General features: G+C 40.7%; 1 protein-coding gene across 2 annotated transcripts in view; it reads left to right on the top strand.

The window, feature by feature from the left end:
* cpne5a (copine Va) overlaps positions 1-16,279 on the top strand; it is a 107,998-nt gene that overhangs the window by 42,792 nt on the left and 48,927 nt on the right. For both annotated transcript variants that reach the window (XM_049582116.1, XM_049582117.1), the window contains one exon: positions 13,168-13,231. In XM_049582116.1, the coding sequence (XP_049438073.1) occupies positions 13,168-13,231 (64 nt within the window). The remainder of the gene's footprint in view (positions 1-13,167; positions 13,232-16,279) is intronic.

Genomic DNA, 16,279 nt, shown 5'->3' with positions numbered 1-16,279 from the left:
ACTCAAAGAAAACTGAAGCAGAGGGCATCACTTGTCTCATCTCGACTTCAGAGACTCAGTGCTTTTAAAGTTGATGGTTAATGTAGTTGGCTGACTGACTCGGGGCTACTCAGCGGCAATTCCTCTGAGATGGGAACAAAAAAAAAAGAACCCTTCTGCAGATTTAAATAATGAGTGGGAGTGTGAGAAGTTCATTTTTTGGTGAAACTAAAAATTCTTAAGTACTCTTGATACTGTATGGAGAGAGGGAAGCAGGTGCGGTGTTTCTTGGCCTGTTTTTTCCTATATTACTTAACTGGGAGGTGAAGTGTTTTAGACGGCTTACAGTAATCAGCGTCCTCTGCTTCAGGACATCACACACAATTAGAGCGTTCTGCTGCCTCGCTAAATGCCAATTTGGGCTCCAAGGCTGAACACTAACAAGGGTCCCTCTCTAATAATGTGTGCTCCTGCTTAGGTGAGGAAAACCTCAGCTGTGCTGATTCTACAAGAACCTTTTTGTTTTCCTGGTGAAACAGGGACTTATTAGGTACCTTACTGGTTCCATGAGAGGCAAAAAGCCTTCCCTCTCAGCTGCACAGTTCTTGGAACAAACTGTTTATTTCACTTGGCCTTCTCACTCTGGCATCCAGGTGAACTTCTCTATTTATCACTCTTCAAGGACGTTGGTTTCTCATGAAATATAAAAATCTCCCCTTTTTTCCTGCTATGAAAAGAAAGTGTTTATTTAATGTTGGTTTTTAAAGTGCTGTGGATAATAAGGCAATAGATTTTTGTCTTCACACTAATAATGGAGGCCTCAAGTGCAAGAGCAGGCAAGGGCAGCAGAGGTTTTTAGTCAGCAGATAAGCTTAGCTGATTTGTTTTGCACTTAGAGCAGACAGTGTTAATTTCTGTCATCTGCTGGAAAGGTGAGAAAGCACCCCGAGAGCCTCTGAACGAGCGCTCTGCTGCCCCACTTTAACACTCCCATGTTGTTAATCTATTCAGCAGCTGAAAACGATCTGTCGGCAAGCAGATTGCAATCTATAGTCAGCAGTAACCGCCACAGAGGAGGTCAGGGCAGCACGGTGTAACATGGCATGAATTTCATTACTCGCCACCCAGCACCAGGTGAGGGGGCCAGCGGTGTCTCGGCCTTGTGACATAGCGAGGATACAGGAGAGGAGAATCAGCCGAGATTTGATGTCAAGCACCCAGAGTGGGAAAATGGGATAAAATACATCATATGTGTAACGCTGTATTATTAACAAAGAGAATTTGGCATCGCTTTTGGTCTCTGATAGAGAGGGATATTCTGTTCTTGCCAGGGGGGAATTAAAATGGGCTCGTTCTGTCCTCTAGAGAAGGCTTTTCTCGCTGGCAGGAGAGAGCACAAGAAAGGAATTGAACTCACCGTCATGACTTTGAGTAGTTTTTGCCTTTAGACTGCGAGAGAGTTTCTGTCTGATTGACAACTTCTCCTAATCCTCTCTTTCTCTATCAAAACAAGCAATTGTTAGCTTGCAGGTGGTTGATGAATGCCTCATTTATTTTGGAATCACAATAAATCAAAGATTGTTATAGCGATTAAAGCCTGTGCTGTAATTTATGTAATCACAACGTCAACAACAGTCTCATTACATCAGTACTACAAAGCAGTGCATTCGAATTTTAATAGCATTTCATATTAAGCGTTCATTATAACATAAGAGCAAACTGAAATCCCATAAAATAACAGGAATATTGTCACTCATTGAGGTTGTGATAATGGTCACTGTGTATCACTGAGAGACCTCAGGAATCCAGTCAATAGCACCCAAAAGGTTACACAACAAAAAAAGGAAGGCATGCTGGTGACAATGTGGTTTCATGCCTGGCACCTCGTTTCCACTGGTTAAAAAAAAAAAGGAAACACATTCTTCACTCTGGGTTGTTTTGTATACCCGTCTGACATTTTCTGCATTTTTTTGCCCTATTTACTTGCTTTGTGCTCATTCTAACAAAGCTTCAAAGAGTTTAGCACAGGTTGCCTGTAGCTACCTACTTTAAACACAAACACTAGCTCCTTTTGCAGCGCCAGTTGGAAGCAGCCCTCTTTTTCCCCGTCGAGAACTACAGTAAGGTATTCTGGTGTCCTTTTGAATTAGCCGCTGCACTTTTCATCCTCTTTTTTAATCCTGGTGAGGTGAGGGATTATGGATGCTTATCGTTGTGTGAAGATCAAGGGGATTAGGGGTATAATCCCATTTGCACCCACATAGAGTTTTGGCAACCTTGTCTAATTCTGTTCAACTATGGTCTGCCCACTGCCCCAAACGTTTACAGTGGCACAAAGCCAGATCATCTGTCTACCCTCCACCTCTGTTGGCTTTTGACTCAAGCTAGTTAGATTTGTTCATTTGCCCTTATCTGCTTGTCAACCAGAGAGATTCATTGGCTTCACTAACCGTATCAGTCTCACTGAAATCATTGTTTCGTGCAGTGGAAGTGATCCTATTTCTTGTCTTGTTGCACTCCACCTTCCCAAATAATATGTTTTAATTTGCTTATCCCCAGGTGTGAAATTGCAAAGTAACAGTCTTTTCAGCGCGATAACACTGCAGTCGTTTTGTCTGGTAGGAGAACGTGTAGACCCACCCTGCAACAGCTGCAGTGTGAAAAAATAATTTTCTTCTTCTTGGGCTCTCACTCATATTGTTGGGCAGATAACCCTCCCCCACTCTCATATGCATGACACGTTGCAGCGTTGTTAAATATCAAGACCATTCCTCATCCTAATGACCTAATGTGAACAGCATCAACAATTGCTTCCTTCTCCCTCTTCGGACTTTAATCTCACCAGTCTTCATCCACCCCACCTCTGCACTGATAGGTAATGGAGAATACAGACATTGTGGATCACCATTTTACGACAGCAGCTGCCTCTAGATGGAATTTTATTGCGGCCATACATTGAGCCTGAATATCCATAATATAATATGTCATATGCAATGATCTTTGAGGCTTGTTTTTTGGAGGAATGCGTGACTTGAATGTGTTTTCTCATTGGTATTCTGCAGGAAAAGCAGTATCAGAAACTTTGGCCAAGTAATTGTAGTGATGATGAAATATGCTGCTTGATCTCTTTCCATTCAGTTGATCAAGCAGGGGATCTGTCAAGACAGCTGTGGCTAACTCTCTATTTTAAATGTGAGCTAAGAGCATGTGGCACTTCTCCCTTTCATTTCTTTTTGTGTAAAGGAAACCACTCTGCTACAAGGCCCCGCTTGATTTCTGTCTCTGCTTGTTTGTTTTCCTCATGAAGTTTTGTTTGATCCTCTGGGTTTCCGTTGAATCGGGACAGCAGAGGAGGTAGCCTTGCTGACATGATGCTAATCTGTCTGTAAATATTAGGCCCACTGAGATTTTCAAGCAACACCAATACACATCATGGACTGGCACTGGACTGGTCAGCACCATATGGCATGCTGTCTGTTGAGTGCCAAGGGAAGCCTCTAAGTGACTGTTTTAATTATGGAGAATTGTGAACAGTGTTAAGTATCATAGCTACTTAGCATGCAGTTAGTGCAGTCACTACTCACCTACATTGCTCAGATGCTGGAAGCATGAATGCCTTTATTATATCACATTAATCATTCACTGGAAGCACAGAAGCCATGGACGATAAAAGACTGTCATCACTCTTCTCTGAACGAGACCACCTTATCAAAACTCTATTCACCTGTCTGCGCTCCACTCCCTGAATTTAGATGCCATTATTACCTCTGCACAATGATCTGTTCTTTACTATTGTTCCTCTTCACAGGAAATTGCATTAGACCTTGAAAAGAAATGAGCAACATAATGGTAGAAGTGCTAAAATTTCTGGTCTTCAAAAAAACCTTAAACTTCCTTTCCTTCCCTTCCATCTTACCAGCTCTCAGATCTCCCTGCTCATTTCCCACTTCAATATCTGCCGGATGAAATGTTTGGCTGGCTTAAGGGCAGCTTGAACTCCAGATTGTACTTCCGTATTTTTTTGTGCACGCCACCAGAGACACAAAGATTACAGAAGCAAATCGAGAGAGTGAGAGCCCTCCCCCCTCCCCCCCACTCCCACCCACCCCCTCTTTCTCAAACTCAGACCAAACTCAAATCAAACTAGGCAGTACTGATCCAATATAAGCCGAGATTATACTACTGCTGATTCAGTTTTCTAATTCTCACCTAAAATGTCTTCAGACACATATTTTAGTGCACTGTTTGTCTGTAATATGAGCATTTGTTAACAGTAAATTGGTACCATAGTGTTTCTCATATTGTTGAAACAAAGGCTGAAAAAGCTGACATCACACAGTAAAACTAAGCAGTGTTGATAAAATACGAACCGAGATTATGTTACTGCATTGCCTATTTCGCACCTAAAATGATTTTGGAAACATATTTTAGTGCACTTTTTAACTGTAATTTGAGATTGTTTGTTGTCAGATGGCCACAACCATAGACTGAAGATGGACAACATGTCTCCACTTCCTCCTACCGTAGAAAAATAAAGATAAAAAAAATATTGGATATGGCCATTTGGAACCAGAGTCTGCACAGTAGCAGTCCCAGTCCCTGCCAACCAATCACAAGCAGTACCATTGATGGCAAGGACATTGACTGGTGCACACAGCTGTCAGTGACAATGTCAGCCCCCTGTTTTATAATATCAAATCAATTATCAATTAAAAAAAATTTGAAATAGGATCACTTGAACATATATCATAGTGATAAGAACTACCTGAAATGACAGGCACCATCTTTGGGAAAAAATGATTTGAAATGTACTTTGATTTTTAAAATTTTGGTCCATGTTCCATCCATGAATATGGAGAGGGCGGGGTTTATGACCTTTACAGCAGCCAGCCACCAGGGGGTGTTTGGGCATCACTTTGGGGAGTTATCATGTTGTCCATCCTTTTTATACAATCTATAGTCACAACGGACAGGCTCCCATTACATCACCCACCAGCGGGAACATTTATTGGTGCAGTGCAGCACAGTGCATTCTGGTAGTTGTAGGTTTTTTTTTATCTCTTGAGCAAAAGCAAATGCCTCAAACCCTTTTCCTCTGTTTTCACTGGTCAAGGAGCAGCAATTTTAAAATTACTTGCATCTTATTACTGCATAGACAGCCCAGTTTTAGGAAAGGAGCATCTTTCCAGCAGTGAACTACTTCTTTAATGCACTCAGTCATTCAGCCTGAACAACCTCAGTCAGGCAAGTGAGGAGATGGGAGGATCCTGCAGCCTTAAACTGCAGTCATAAAATATTTAATTCTAAGGATATGTTTGATATTTAAATTTTCCTCTGTTTTACTTTGTGGGTGGGCACCACAAAGCTCCAAGGCACTGAAAGTTGTCAGGCAGTTATTTCACTTTGTTTGACACAGTCAAATAGAAACCCTGTGCGACTTGCAGAGTATGAAAGTGTTGAATTAAATGTACAATATACCAAACCTGATGGTTTGTCATACAGAACCTCTGGAAAGCCATCATTGGAAATTTTTTGAAACAGGACAGGCAGTTTAAAACAATATACTTGTTAGGTACATGGATCAACCATTTATCTATTACTGTCATTGTCATTGTCAGAAAAGCCTTCAGTGCTGTTCTTTGCTCTTCTTTCAGTGAAGATATTACTCTGCTTTTCTGATATAACTGATGCTATTGCAGCATTGACGCTCACCCCTTAAAGTGCCACCATTGTTTTGAATGAACATTCATCTCTCTGTGTCGTCACAAACTCCTAAACCATGCCTGTTCTGCTTGTAGATCCTCACATGATGCTGATTGGTCCAAACCACTGGTGATGATATACCAATAATTTTGCTATTCATACAGCCTACCCAGCAGTGTGGCTAAACATTTGGAGCACTATTGACCAAAGGCGACAATTAAATAATGTTCAAGTCATATGCAAATGAAAGGGATCCTGCTTTGGGGAGCATTAATTTGATGAGTAAATTTGATTCAGTATGTCCATTAGACTTTGATGTTTCTTGTATTCAAGTGGAACTTTTTGCCTGGTAGAGTAGAGACAAGCTCAGGGGGTCACTTAAAACATAAGCCATGGTTGTTTTAGTGGTTTAACAAGCTCTCCTTAACTTACAACACTGTGAAAACTCAAGTGTACTTCTGTGAGAGCGACCGTCTGAGGGCCAAGGGAACGAGTGAACAATGATGTAGACTTAAATTGTGCTTACTACCCAGCATGCATCTCATGGGGTTGAGTAATCTCAGTTGATATAAATAAACTATGATTTCATTGTTGAGTACTTTTGTAGAGTTTATCGGCAGATGAGGCCAAGAATAGTCCTTTTTTAATCTTCTAATTCCCTGTGACCTGACGCCTCACTCGTTAAGTGGTGCAGCGTAATATCGAGTGGAGTGGGATGTGAAGCAGGGCGTAGCAAAAAATTGTTGAAATGCTCCTTAAGATTCATCATTTGAATAAGAAAATTCATAGAAAATTAATGAAAATCCCATCAGGGAGTTAATGTTCAAGTTAATATGTGATATGTGCCTCTGTCTATCCAGTCAAATGATCAAAGTTCAAAATGAATCCTTATTGACCAACATTATGTTTATTTCCAAACTCTTTAAAGAATCAAAAGGACAATATAGAAAACTAGTCCATACCCACTGGTAGCTTTGTCACCTTCTACCTATGCCAGTCCTCAATGCCTATGTGCAGTTTCACATAGATTGACCACGTCAGTGAGTAGAAAAACATGGGACAGACAGAATGACTCACTGACAGAATGACACACTGACAGTTTCCGTGATTATGTACAGCATACCATACCATGACTTAGTCATACCAAAAATTAGAAAAAAAACCCAACAACATTCGGTCACAGGGAGAGCCACAGCGATCGGTCGCATTTTAGCCATTTTTAAGCATTTTTCTGTTGTTATAGCGCCACCCAGTTGCCAATTAGAGTTAAATTTCTCCAGTCACCTTGAGGCGTCTTGTTCTACATATCTACCAAGTTTAGTAAAAATCGATATGGTGGTTAGGCCTAGATAAGAAATTAGCTCTCTAGCGCCCCCATTTTGTTTGATTGGGTCAATAATGGAGGGGTCCCCTCAGATTATGTGTGGTCATACGCCTACAAAGTTGCGTGGTGATCGGTGAAACCCTTGAGATGTTATACACCTTTATGTGATGAGCCACGCCCTCAGCAATATTCATTGCCTTATAGAAGCTCAGTTTTAGTAAGTTTTCCAACTTTTGCCAAGAGGGAACTTTAGATATTGGTCCCTAAATTATGTTCAACGAGTTTCATGTAGATCGGTCAAACTTCCTAGGAAGAGATCAATGTGTTTTTCAAAAAATTCAAAATAGCAGAAAATCTATATAACCGGAAGTGGGTTCTTGAGGCAAATTTGTTCCTCATGAGGAGAGGCATCTCAGTGCAAAGTTTCATGACTCTACGACATACGGGGCATGAGATATGCCCATTCAAAGTTTGCAAATTCAGTCGGTTGCTATAGCGCCCCTTTTGGCCAATTGATGTAATATTGCTTCATTCGCATCCTCCCATGACCCTCTACCACTGTGCCAAATTTCACATGGATTGACCAAGTCAGTCAGTAGAAAAATGTGGAACACAGACACACCCACAGACAGAGTTTTCGTCATATAGTAAGAAGATACCTGTGTTTAAATACCAGCATCTGTCAAAGTTAAACTAATGTTACCTAAATAAACTAGACCCATTTATAATTAATGGTGAACTTGATTATCAATTTCAGTGCTGGGCTATTCATCTAATTTTATTTTCTTTCACAATTTTGGCTTCCAATTATTATTAAAACAAGATAAGTGTGATGAAAAGATTATTCTGCTGCATTCTGTTGCACAGTGATGCTCTTTTTTGTCTTGTGTTACAAATCTAGCGCACACCAAGTGTTGCTAAGTTGGTGATTCTTGCTAGCTTTAGCAAATTTTCACACCCTCATAGTGACTTGATTTCTAAAACGCAACTAGCAACAAAGTTAGTCAACAAATTCACACCATCACATAAAGAGAGAAAAATATTCATATATATTGTAATTAATTCCAGTGCATGCTGCATGAGTAATTTCAGTCCACAGCTCTTCTGCCAACAGTGCTTTGTCTTCCCCTCTCGTGTTGTGCTCTGTTTCTATTTATATGTTAATTATTTTATCCATTTATCTTATTTTTTACATTTATTTTTTATTTGTTGTTCAGTTAAAGTTCAAGAAAATCCACTGTTGAAAGAAACAAAAAGTTCAATAAATTAATGATGTTTCCAAAGTCAAGGACTAGTCGTGTTAAATAATTGTGATCTCAAAAGTCAGAAAAAATAAATGTGATTATGATGTTTGCCACTATGTAACAGACCTCATCAATTTGTTGTGTAACAGTAGAAACACTTGTGTTGATACCGTTTATAGTGTAATTGGATAACTATCTGTGCATCCTTTATTACATTGATACACACTACCTTATCATAAAGTTATGAAATTAAATCATAGCAACACGTACATGGCATTACTGGGAAAAAAAAGAAAGATTTAAATATTGATATTTATTCTGCATGATACTGTTTGCAGATATGTATGATGATGTAACCTGAAACACTGATGCTGTCACAGCGTTTTGTTGACATGAGTTGGCTAACTGGGGATTGCCCAACTGTTAAACATCACAAAACACCCTCATGATGTTTGACTGTTGTAATCTGAATATTCAAATGTTTGAGCAGCAGCGGAATCAGTGGAGACAAATATGACACACATTTACATGACCAACTGATTAAAGCCTGTCAGTTCCTCACTACAGTCAGACTGTAGGCCTTGTAGACCAGCAGCGCATTTCACATAATTTCATCATCAAAGCGTTTTTCCACTGAGGGAACCATCAGTGAATGAGTGCTGAGTGAATGAGGCCTCTTGATGCAGGACACTTCATATCACCAGCAGTCACATTTCAGTGCAGAAGCTGTTAGAACGAGCAGAAAAATTGTCAGTCTGGGCAATAAAAAGGAACTCTTGTGCCACAGATAAATGGCAGGAACTGTATTTATCCATTCACTGCTTGCTTGCTCTTCAAGTTAACTAGTCATTGTCAGAGAAAATGCCGCACTCAATAATGCATGCCTAATTTAAAAGACCATTGCCCTTTTGGTACCTGCTCTCGTCTCCGTAGCAGAGATTAGAGCAGGGCTGCGCATTTTAACTTGTCTGGAGCTGATATTTTACCAATCAATGGATCTAATTTCCCAGTTTAAAAAGGAGTATGGGTCATTATTGTGACCCTACGGAGATAACTTGACCTGTGGAATGTGTAGGGCTTACTGGCCTCGTGGGCGAGGGCTTTACTGGCTCTGTGAAGCGTCATCAAACAGCACGGTGGCGACTTGAAGTGAAACATCAATAATTCAGGGACAGTTAATTCACCTTGAGATTGGTCTCCATGGAGCTTGATCATAGAACCTGAGAGTGGAGTGTGTCTGCCCTCTGAGTGTGATGGCTTCACTTTACATTTTACCTCATTAAAGGCTGAGACTAAAGCTGCGGTTACATGGACAATATTTCTTCTTCTTCTCTTACACGTCCCAAAGCATTTAATCAGAATATAACATTTTCGACATGTGCAAAGAAGTTACAGCTACAACTAACAGATGTCCCCTAAACACCTCACATGCAGACTATCTGTAGACATTACAATTTACCAATGTTCCACAAACATCTCCTATGCAGGGTGCTGCTACTGGAAATGTTTAGCATGTAACACAATGTAACATAAGACAACTGTTTCAAAATCAAAGGGCACTCACATAAGATCATAGCACTGGAAGATTTTATTTTATGATTTCTCTGTAAAAATCAGCAGATGGAGGCTCTTACAAATGGGTGTTATAGTTGCAACATATCATGTGTGATGCCAGTTTAGACAAAAGACCAAGACAAGTTGAATCTTGCAACTATTTGCAATGTGCCAGTCAGCAACATTCTGAAAACCTGCCTGTTTACACCAATGTGACTAGACAAGACGTTGTATTGTCTCCATGAGCAACTGAATGTACTTTCATTCTAACGTACAGCTTTTCGGATTTAGTTTGTAGCTGAATATCATTTGTAGGTGAGGATAGTGATAGTGAGATACTGGCTACAGTTGCATTTTTAGTAGTGTACTGTGAAAAGCATAAAACGACCTGAGCTTCAGATGGACTGTATTTATAATAAACACGCCCAAATTATTGAGATAAACAGCGCCGATCAATCAGTCAGTGAGTATATGTGTGTGTGACATGCACACATTCAGCTCCGCCATCAACACACTGTGAAGACGGAGACTGATGTTGGTGTCAGCAGCTGCAGGGATGTAAATGAGATGGACTCAGGCTCAGTGCAGACGGATGGCTGTCATCGCAAAATGCCACAGCAAGTGGACATGTCGTCTGCAGACAGTTTGTAACTGACTTGGCCTGCTGATTTTACTACAAGCCGACTGGCTGTTGAAATAGGTGAAGTGCCTTATGACAAGCTGAGTTGCAGTTGGCGCCATCAGTTGGCTTAAGTTGAGTTGAGACTGGCCAGTTCACACCACTGCAACGTTCTAAAATGTTCATCTTGTTGTAAATCTTTGGTCTGACCTGGGCTTGATGTTGCCCCCACACGGTGCAAACACAGGTGGTAATATTTTTCCACTGGATGGATTATCAAAGGTATACACCCATACTCCCAACCTGGTCAAAAATCTTTTCGATCAGGCTGGGTGGGTGCAAGATTTAGGTGGTTGCGTGAGGCATTTTTTATAGCGATAGGGCTACTTAATTGCACACACTGGTGGATGTGCAGCGTTTCCAGCTGGATGCTTTTGATCAGTAGATTTATGTTAAGGTATTGATCAAAGCTGATACAATTGCTTTTATGGAGCATTAAACTGCATGTATTATGGACTTGGGAAACATGAGAGAGGCCAGCAAAGGTTAATGGAAACACCCAGTTCCATATCTCTTAAAAACACTACAAACACTTCCTGCACAGGCAGATAAGCAAGAGGACACCACGCTCTATCTCTTAATAGGTCCCCTGGCAAACCCAGTGCTTTATGTTTAGCCACTGCAAGTTTGTGCTTTAGATTGTCTTGTAAATAATGCAAACTTCTGCTGCTGTAGTCAAAGGCTGCCTCCCATTCAGCAGTTTGGAATCCAGTATTACTGCCAGTCAGATCAACCGTCACAGCTTGATGAGGATCTGTGGCAAGTCTGACCTTCTAATGATTGCTCTCCAGCTAAGGCCACAGCAGGACTCCCGTGTAATTTCCTTCTTTATCCGGAAAGATGACAGGAGTGTCAGCAGCTGGAGTGCCTCTGTATGATGGGAAAGTAGATATCTGCTGTCTTACTCTGTGCTGGGTGAAATGGGCTCTGCCTCCTTTGCACAGCTTCAGTGGCTGCAAGGAGTTGGAGATATACATATATATAAAAAAAAAAAATCTCATTTTGTTCACCTTCAAAAAATACAGCCCAAAAAACATTTAGGACAAACTCCGGAGCATCTCTGTCTCTATTTTTGTTCGCGCCATTGGGTTAGCAAGCAGCTGGGGAGGTGAAGCGTAGACACACAGACATGCAGGGAACCTCTCTTGTGCTATGATATGTCTTGATCATCTGCTGGAGCGGGAATCAGTGGTAAACAACTGCAGACCTGCGGAGCTTTAAAGTCTCAGTGTAATACGGGCAAACAGGGATCAGAGGAGTTCTGTTCCACATTGTATTAAGAGACTCGAGCCAGTATTCATAACTTGGTTTTTTGATTCTGTTACAGTGGTGAAATAAAATAATGTGCTCATTAGAGCCGTCAGACTGTCACACTATTGTCACATTCTGTAACGCATTATAGGATTAAAGCCATAATTTCATGTAAAAATACACCTGTATTATCAGCCTCAAGTGAAAAGTATGACTGCACAAAATACCTTATGAACATTAATCTCTGTAATTATTATTATGTAAGTATCTGGTATATTCTCCGATGGGAATAAAATACAGGGGGGTGATAAATAAAACCTGGAATAAAAGTCACTGCTCCTCAGATGTACTTAAACCCTCTTTCAAAAGGTAGCTGGATTCACCAGCAATGGTGAAAGCTGCTGCTAAAATAACTGCTACAATTTTCACCTCCATCCCCATTAAAGGGATAGTTTAGATTTTTTGAAGGGGAGTTGTATGAGGTATTACATACAGTAAACATCAGAGCCAGCACGCCCCAGTTTAGAGAAGCAGACAGGATTACCACAGTGGAAGATAATGTACTGCTGTTCACGGTAGCTGCAGTAAAACAAATTTCAGCTGCCTAAAATAAATCAATATCAATTTGAGTACATGCTATATTTAAGATATTTTTACTGCTTTACCTTGACGTCAGATAGGTCTTTAAAGAGGAACTAAGACTGTTATTTATTCTCTCTTTAAAGCCACACTCCATTGACACAAACAATATTTTTACCCTGCTGAATACCTGAGCTGCTGGTTGATCTTGTAGTTTGTTCGTGTTATTGTGTGACTTTTGTGTTTTTAAGTGTTGGTTCTTGTTCACCAAATTCACAGAATAGCACAAACAAACAATCAAGGCAGCGGGATACCTGTAACTCACGTGTTTTGAGAGGCAAAATTACTGTTTCTGTCAGTGGAGTCTGGTGGGTTTGAAGAGAGTGATTTAATGGCTCCAGTTCCCCTTGGAAAGAGCTGTCTGACAGCAAGTTAAAGTGCTGAAAATATTCTAAATATAGTGTACAGTTAAACTGATAAGGATGATTTGGGTGGGTCTTTTTGAGGTAGCTAAAATAGCTCTGCTGCTGTCCACGTCCACACCAGTACATTGCTTAGCTTCTGTTGTGGTACGTCTATCTGCTCCTCCCAACTGAGGGCATGTCGACCACCAAATCAGTGAATATGAATACAGTGAGTACCTCATACAACCCCACTTAAAAATCCAAACTATCCCTTTAAGAAATTTAGATCACAGGTGAGTACAGTTTATTATATTGCATGACTTATGGGCATTGCAAAGTGCAACACAGTGCCTCTCAGTGCTATTTAAAAAAATGATTGTCAAGTTGGTCTTTAACATTGTGCTGTGAACTACTTTTGTTGTAAGAGTGAATAATTTCTTGTTTTCACAGAGGTATACCTGGGAAGAAATGTGGGACCATTATCTTGTCTGCCGAGGAGCTGGGAAACTGCAGAGTAAGTCTTGGCTGTTTTAACTGGTGTGTTTTGTAATTTGCTTACAATGTAGGTTTTATAATAAATGTTTTGCAGTGCTCACTGATCTAATTTGAAACGGGCCCTTAAACAGCAGCACATTAGAGTTAAATTGAACATATGACTGTAGCTGATAGATCACAGCATGTCACTGTGAAATTGTATGTGACACACTATAGGGAAATGGTGCATGTTGTGTAAGTCACATGATGCAAAAATATAGCAAACCTGCTGAAGTGAAGTGAGATGTTTAATAGCCTTGACTTCAGTTAGATTTATTGTGTCATAACTGCCCCATTAAACCAGCGGGATACGCCATGTCTCTTTGCAATTGCGTTTGCCATTTGGAAATTGTGTACATAGTGAATATGCTATGAGTTTGAATGGCTATTTAATGAGCTCGCCTTCATTCCAATCACTAAAACAGGCATTTCCTCCTATGTGTGGTGTGTTAATCCATGAATCTCCGTTAATAACCTGTGTCCACTAATGCCCATTGGCTTTCCCTCTGCACTGCTAAATGAAGACAGTAAATAACCACATTATACTGCTGCCAGTGCTGCAAAGTAGCAAGACTTATTGGCTAGAACAACTGGCCTCCCTCAGAGGCTGTAAAGCAAGCTATTGAGCTGCAACTATTGTATGAACATTTTATGTTTTATGATATCCTAAAGCAATTAATGGTTTTAAGTGTTGCAACTTCCAGCAATACATGTTGAGTAAAAAGCACCTGGTTCCACAGTAATTTTTTCTGACGTTGAGAAAGAATTACAAATAGCACCTTTTATTTCCTGACAAATAAACAGTCCATGATTAGAGTGAGATGGATATGCCATGCTGATAATAAAACTGCCATGATAACTAGCACTGATTTGGTTCTTGCCGAATTGAAGCAAGTGCCATCATTGAAGGGTGCTGTGAGTCATCAGGTGCAGAGGATCTGCCATGATAGAAGTAAGCATAATCACTGCAAAGCACCACTTCAAGAAGCGGTTTTGTAATATAAATGCAAATGATCATTACCGGTACAAATGACCGTTTTCTTTCTCCCAGACTCAATTAGAGAGACACAGACTTGACATGTCACTCCAGACCTGCTCTGTTTACACAGAATCTGACCCTGCATGGAAATACCTCATGTTTGATTAAAGAACAGGGAACTGAGAGAAAACGCATAGTTGAATAATCTGAAGACCCTGCTGTCAGTACAAGTCCCACACCTGTGAATTATCGCAGTTTGCAACTGCTATCATCCATCTGGATGGTGTTTATTCTATAATCCACCTGTGACCAATAAATGGAGGCAGCTGAGTTGCTGATTCGCCTGAGGTAAACACTGCAACTCTTGTTTGGGGAAACCAGCAGAGTGGGAATCAACTGGGGAAGTTCTGCAGGGACTGTTAACCGAGAGGTGGGTTGGCTCTCACCTTCGTGGTGGATTTGCCAGGTATCATTAGACAGAGCAACAGCCTCTGCATGGATCAAAGGCTTCCTCTTGGCTGTCGTTAACTCTGGCACATATGACACGCTGAGCAGCGGCTGGCTCTCCCTCAGATCCTCCTCACAGTCCAGCAGCAGCTCTGGCTGATTTAAATCTGAGTAAACCGCACAACACTTTACATATGACAGCAGTTAACCGGAGAGAGAGTTTATTTTTGCCTGTTGAGAGCATGTGAAGGTAAACATAGCTCCTCCATGTCTTTCTCTCAAGTGTATTTACAGTATATACTCACCAACTTACCATTCACTGATACTCAGCTCATAGCCATCCATTTTTATTACTGTATCCTTCATCATCAATAAGCCCATTTACCATTAACATTTTGGATCGTATGGCACATTCCCCTCAAGCAAGTGTTCTCAGTTTATTACTGTGGTCATAAAATAGAATTAAGCATCGTCACTATTTTTTTCATGCTTTTTTTGTGCATATGTAAAACAGCTCCTCACATTGGCAGGCTTGCAGTCATAATAGACAAAAACATCTGAATGAATGGTATGATGCGAGACGCATACAGAGGAAATGTGGTTATTTGAGATTTATATAATCCTCTGGCTCATGATTCATTTGGTGATTCACAGCAGCGTACGATCATGACGAGGTCATAAGTGTATGTAATGTCAATGCAGGTATTGTCTGCATCGCTTTGCATTCCTTTGAAAGACCAGTCCCACTTTATGAAAGTGACAGTGCGCATTGCTCTGCCACTTACCCCATGCAGCGATATCTCGGTAGAGCAGGGAAATGGAAAGAGGGATGCGGACTGCACTCAGTATTCCCCTGCTGCTCTTAAACCTCAGTGGTTGAAATGAATGTTCTGCCTTTTTTCACCACTTAATGAGAGAACACTGCTTGGCACCAAAGTGGGTATGTGTTATCTGTGCCTAATGAAGGCTTAAGGCACCGTGTTGCCATGATAGTGTAATTGTAGAGGCCGTGTCAGAGCTAAGCAGGACAGTTATAGGATGCCTCTGTGTTAAAGTGCTTGGATAACTGACCTGAGCAAACTTTAAATCCACAAAAGAAGCCACAGTTGGAACTTGGGAATTAGATGTTCTTGTGAAATGCCACACTTCAGGCACAAACTGCACGGTGGATGGCACTTAGCTAATCTGTATCCAGCTGCACAAATTGTAAAAAGTACTCTCTTCCTATATTGTAGAATTTGTAAAAACACAGATAATGCAGCCCAATTGCCAGAATAAATGTCAGCATTGTACATTTCTGCAAACCACAGATATGTCACATTAGTATGTTACAGTGTAGCAGAAATTTTGAAACTTATGTTTCAACAATACTGAGGTTAACTTGTGGTTATGTTTAGGTACACAAACCACTTAGTTATGGTTAGGAAAACATCATGTTCCAGCTTAAAACACTGCTTTTGGTGGCACGATCACCCCTTGAAATGCCACTAGAGTTGCAGCTGGAGTTGCTGCCAGTGTCTTGCTAAGAAACACCCAGTCTTGGTGGCACAATCACTGCCAATGTCTCGCTAAAACACAACTTTTCTGTTTAACTTTGTTGTT

Source organism: Epinephelus fuscoguttatus, linkage group LG7 (genome assembly GCF_011397635.1).
Source record: "Epinephelus fuscoguttatus linkage group LG7, E.fuscoguttatus.final_Chr_v1".
Classification (NCBI taxonomy): Eukaryota; Metazoa; Chordata; class Actinopteri; order Perciformes; family Serranidae; genus Epinephelus; species Epinephelus fuscoguttatus.
This window is presented reverse-complemented; position numbering and strand designations above follow the sequence as displayed.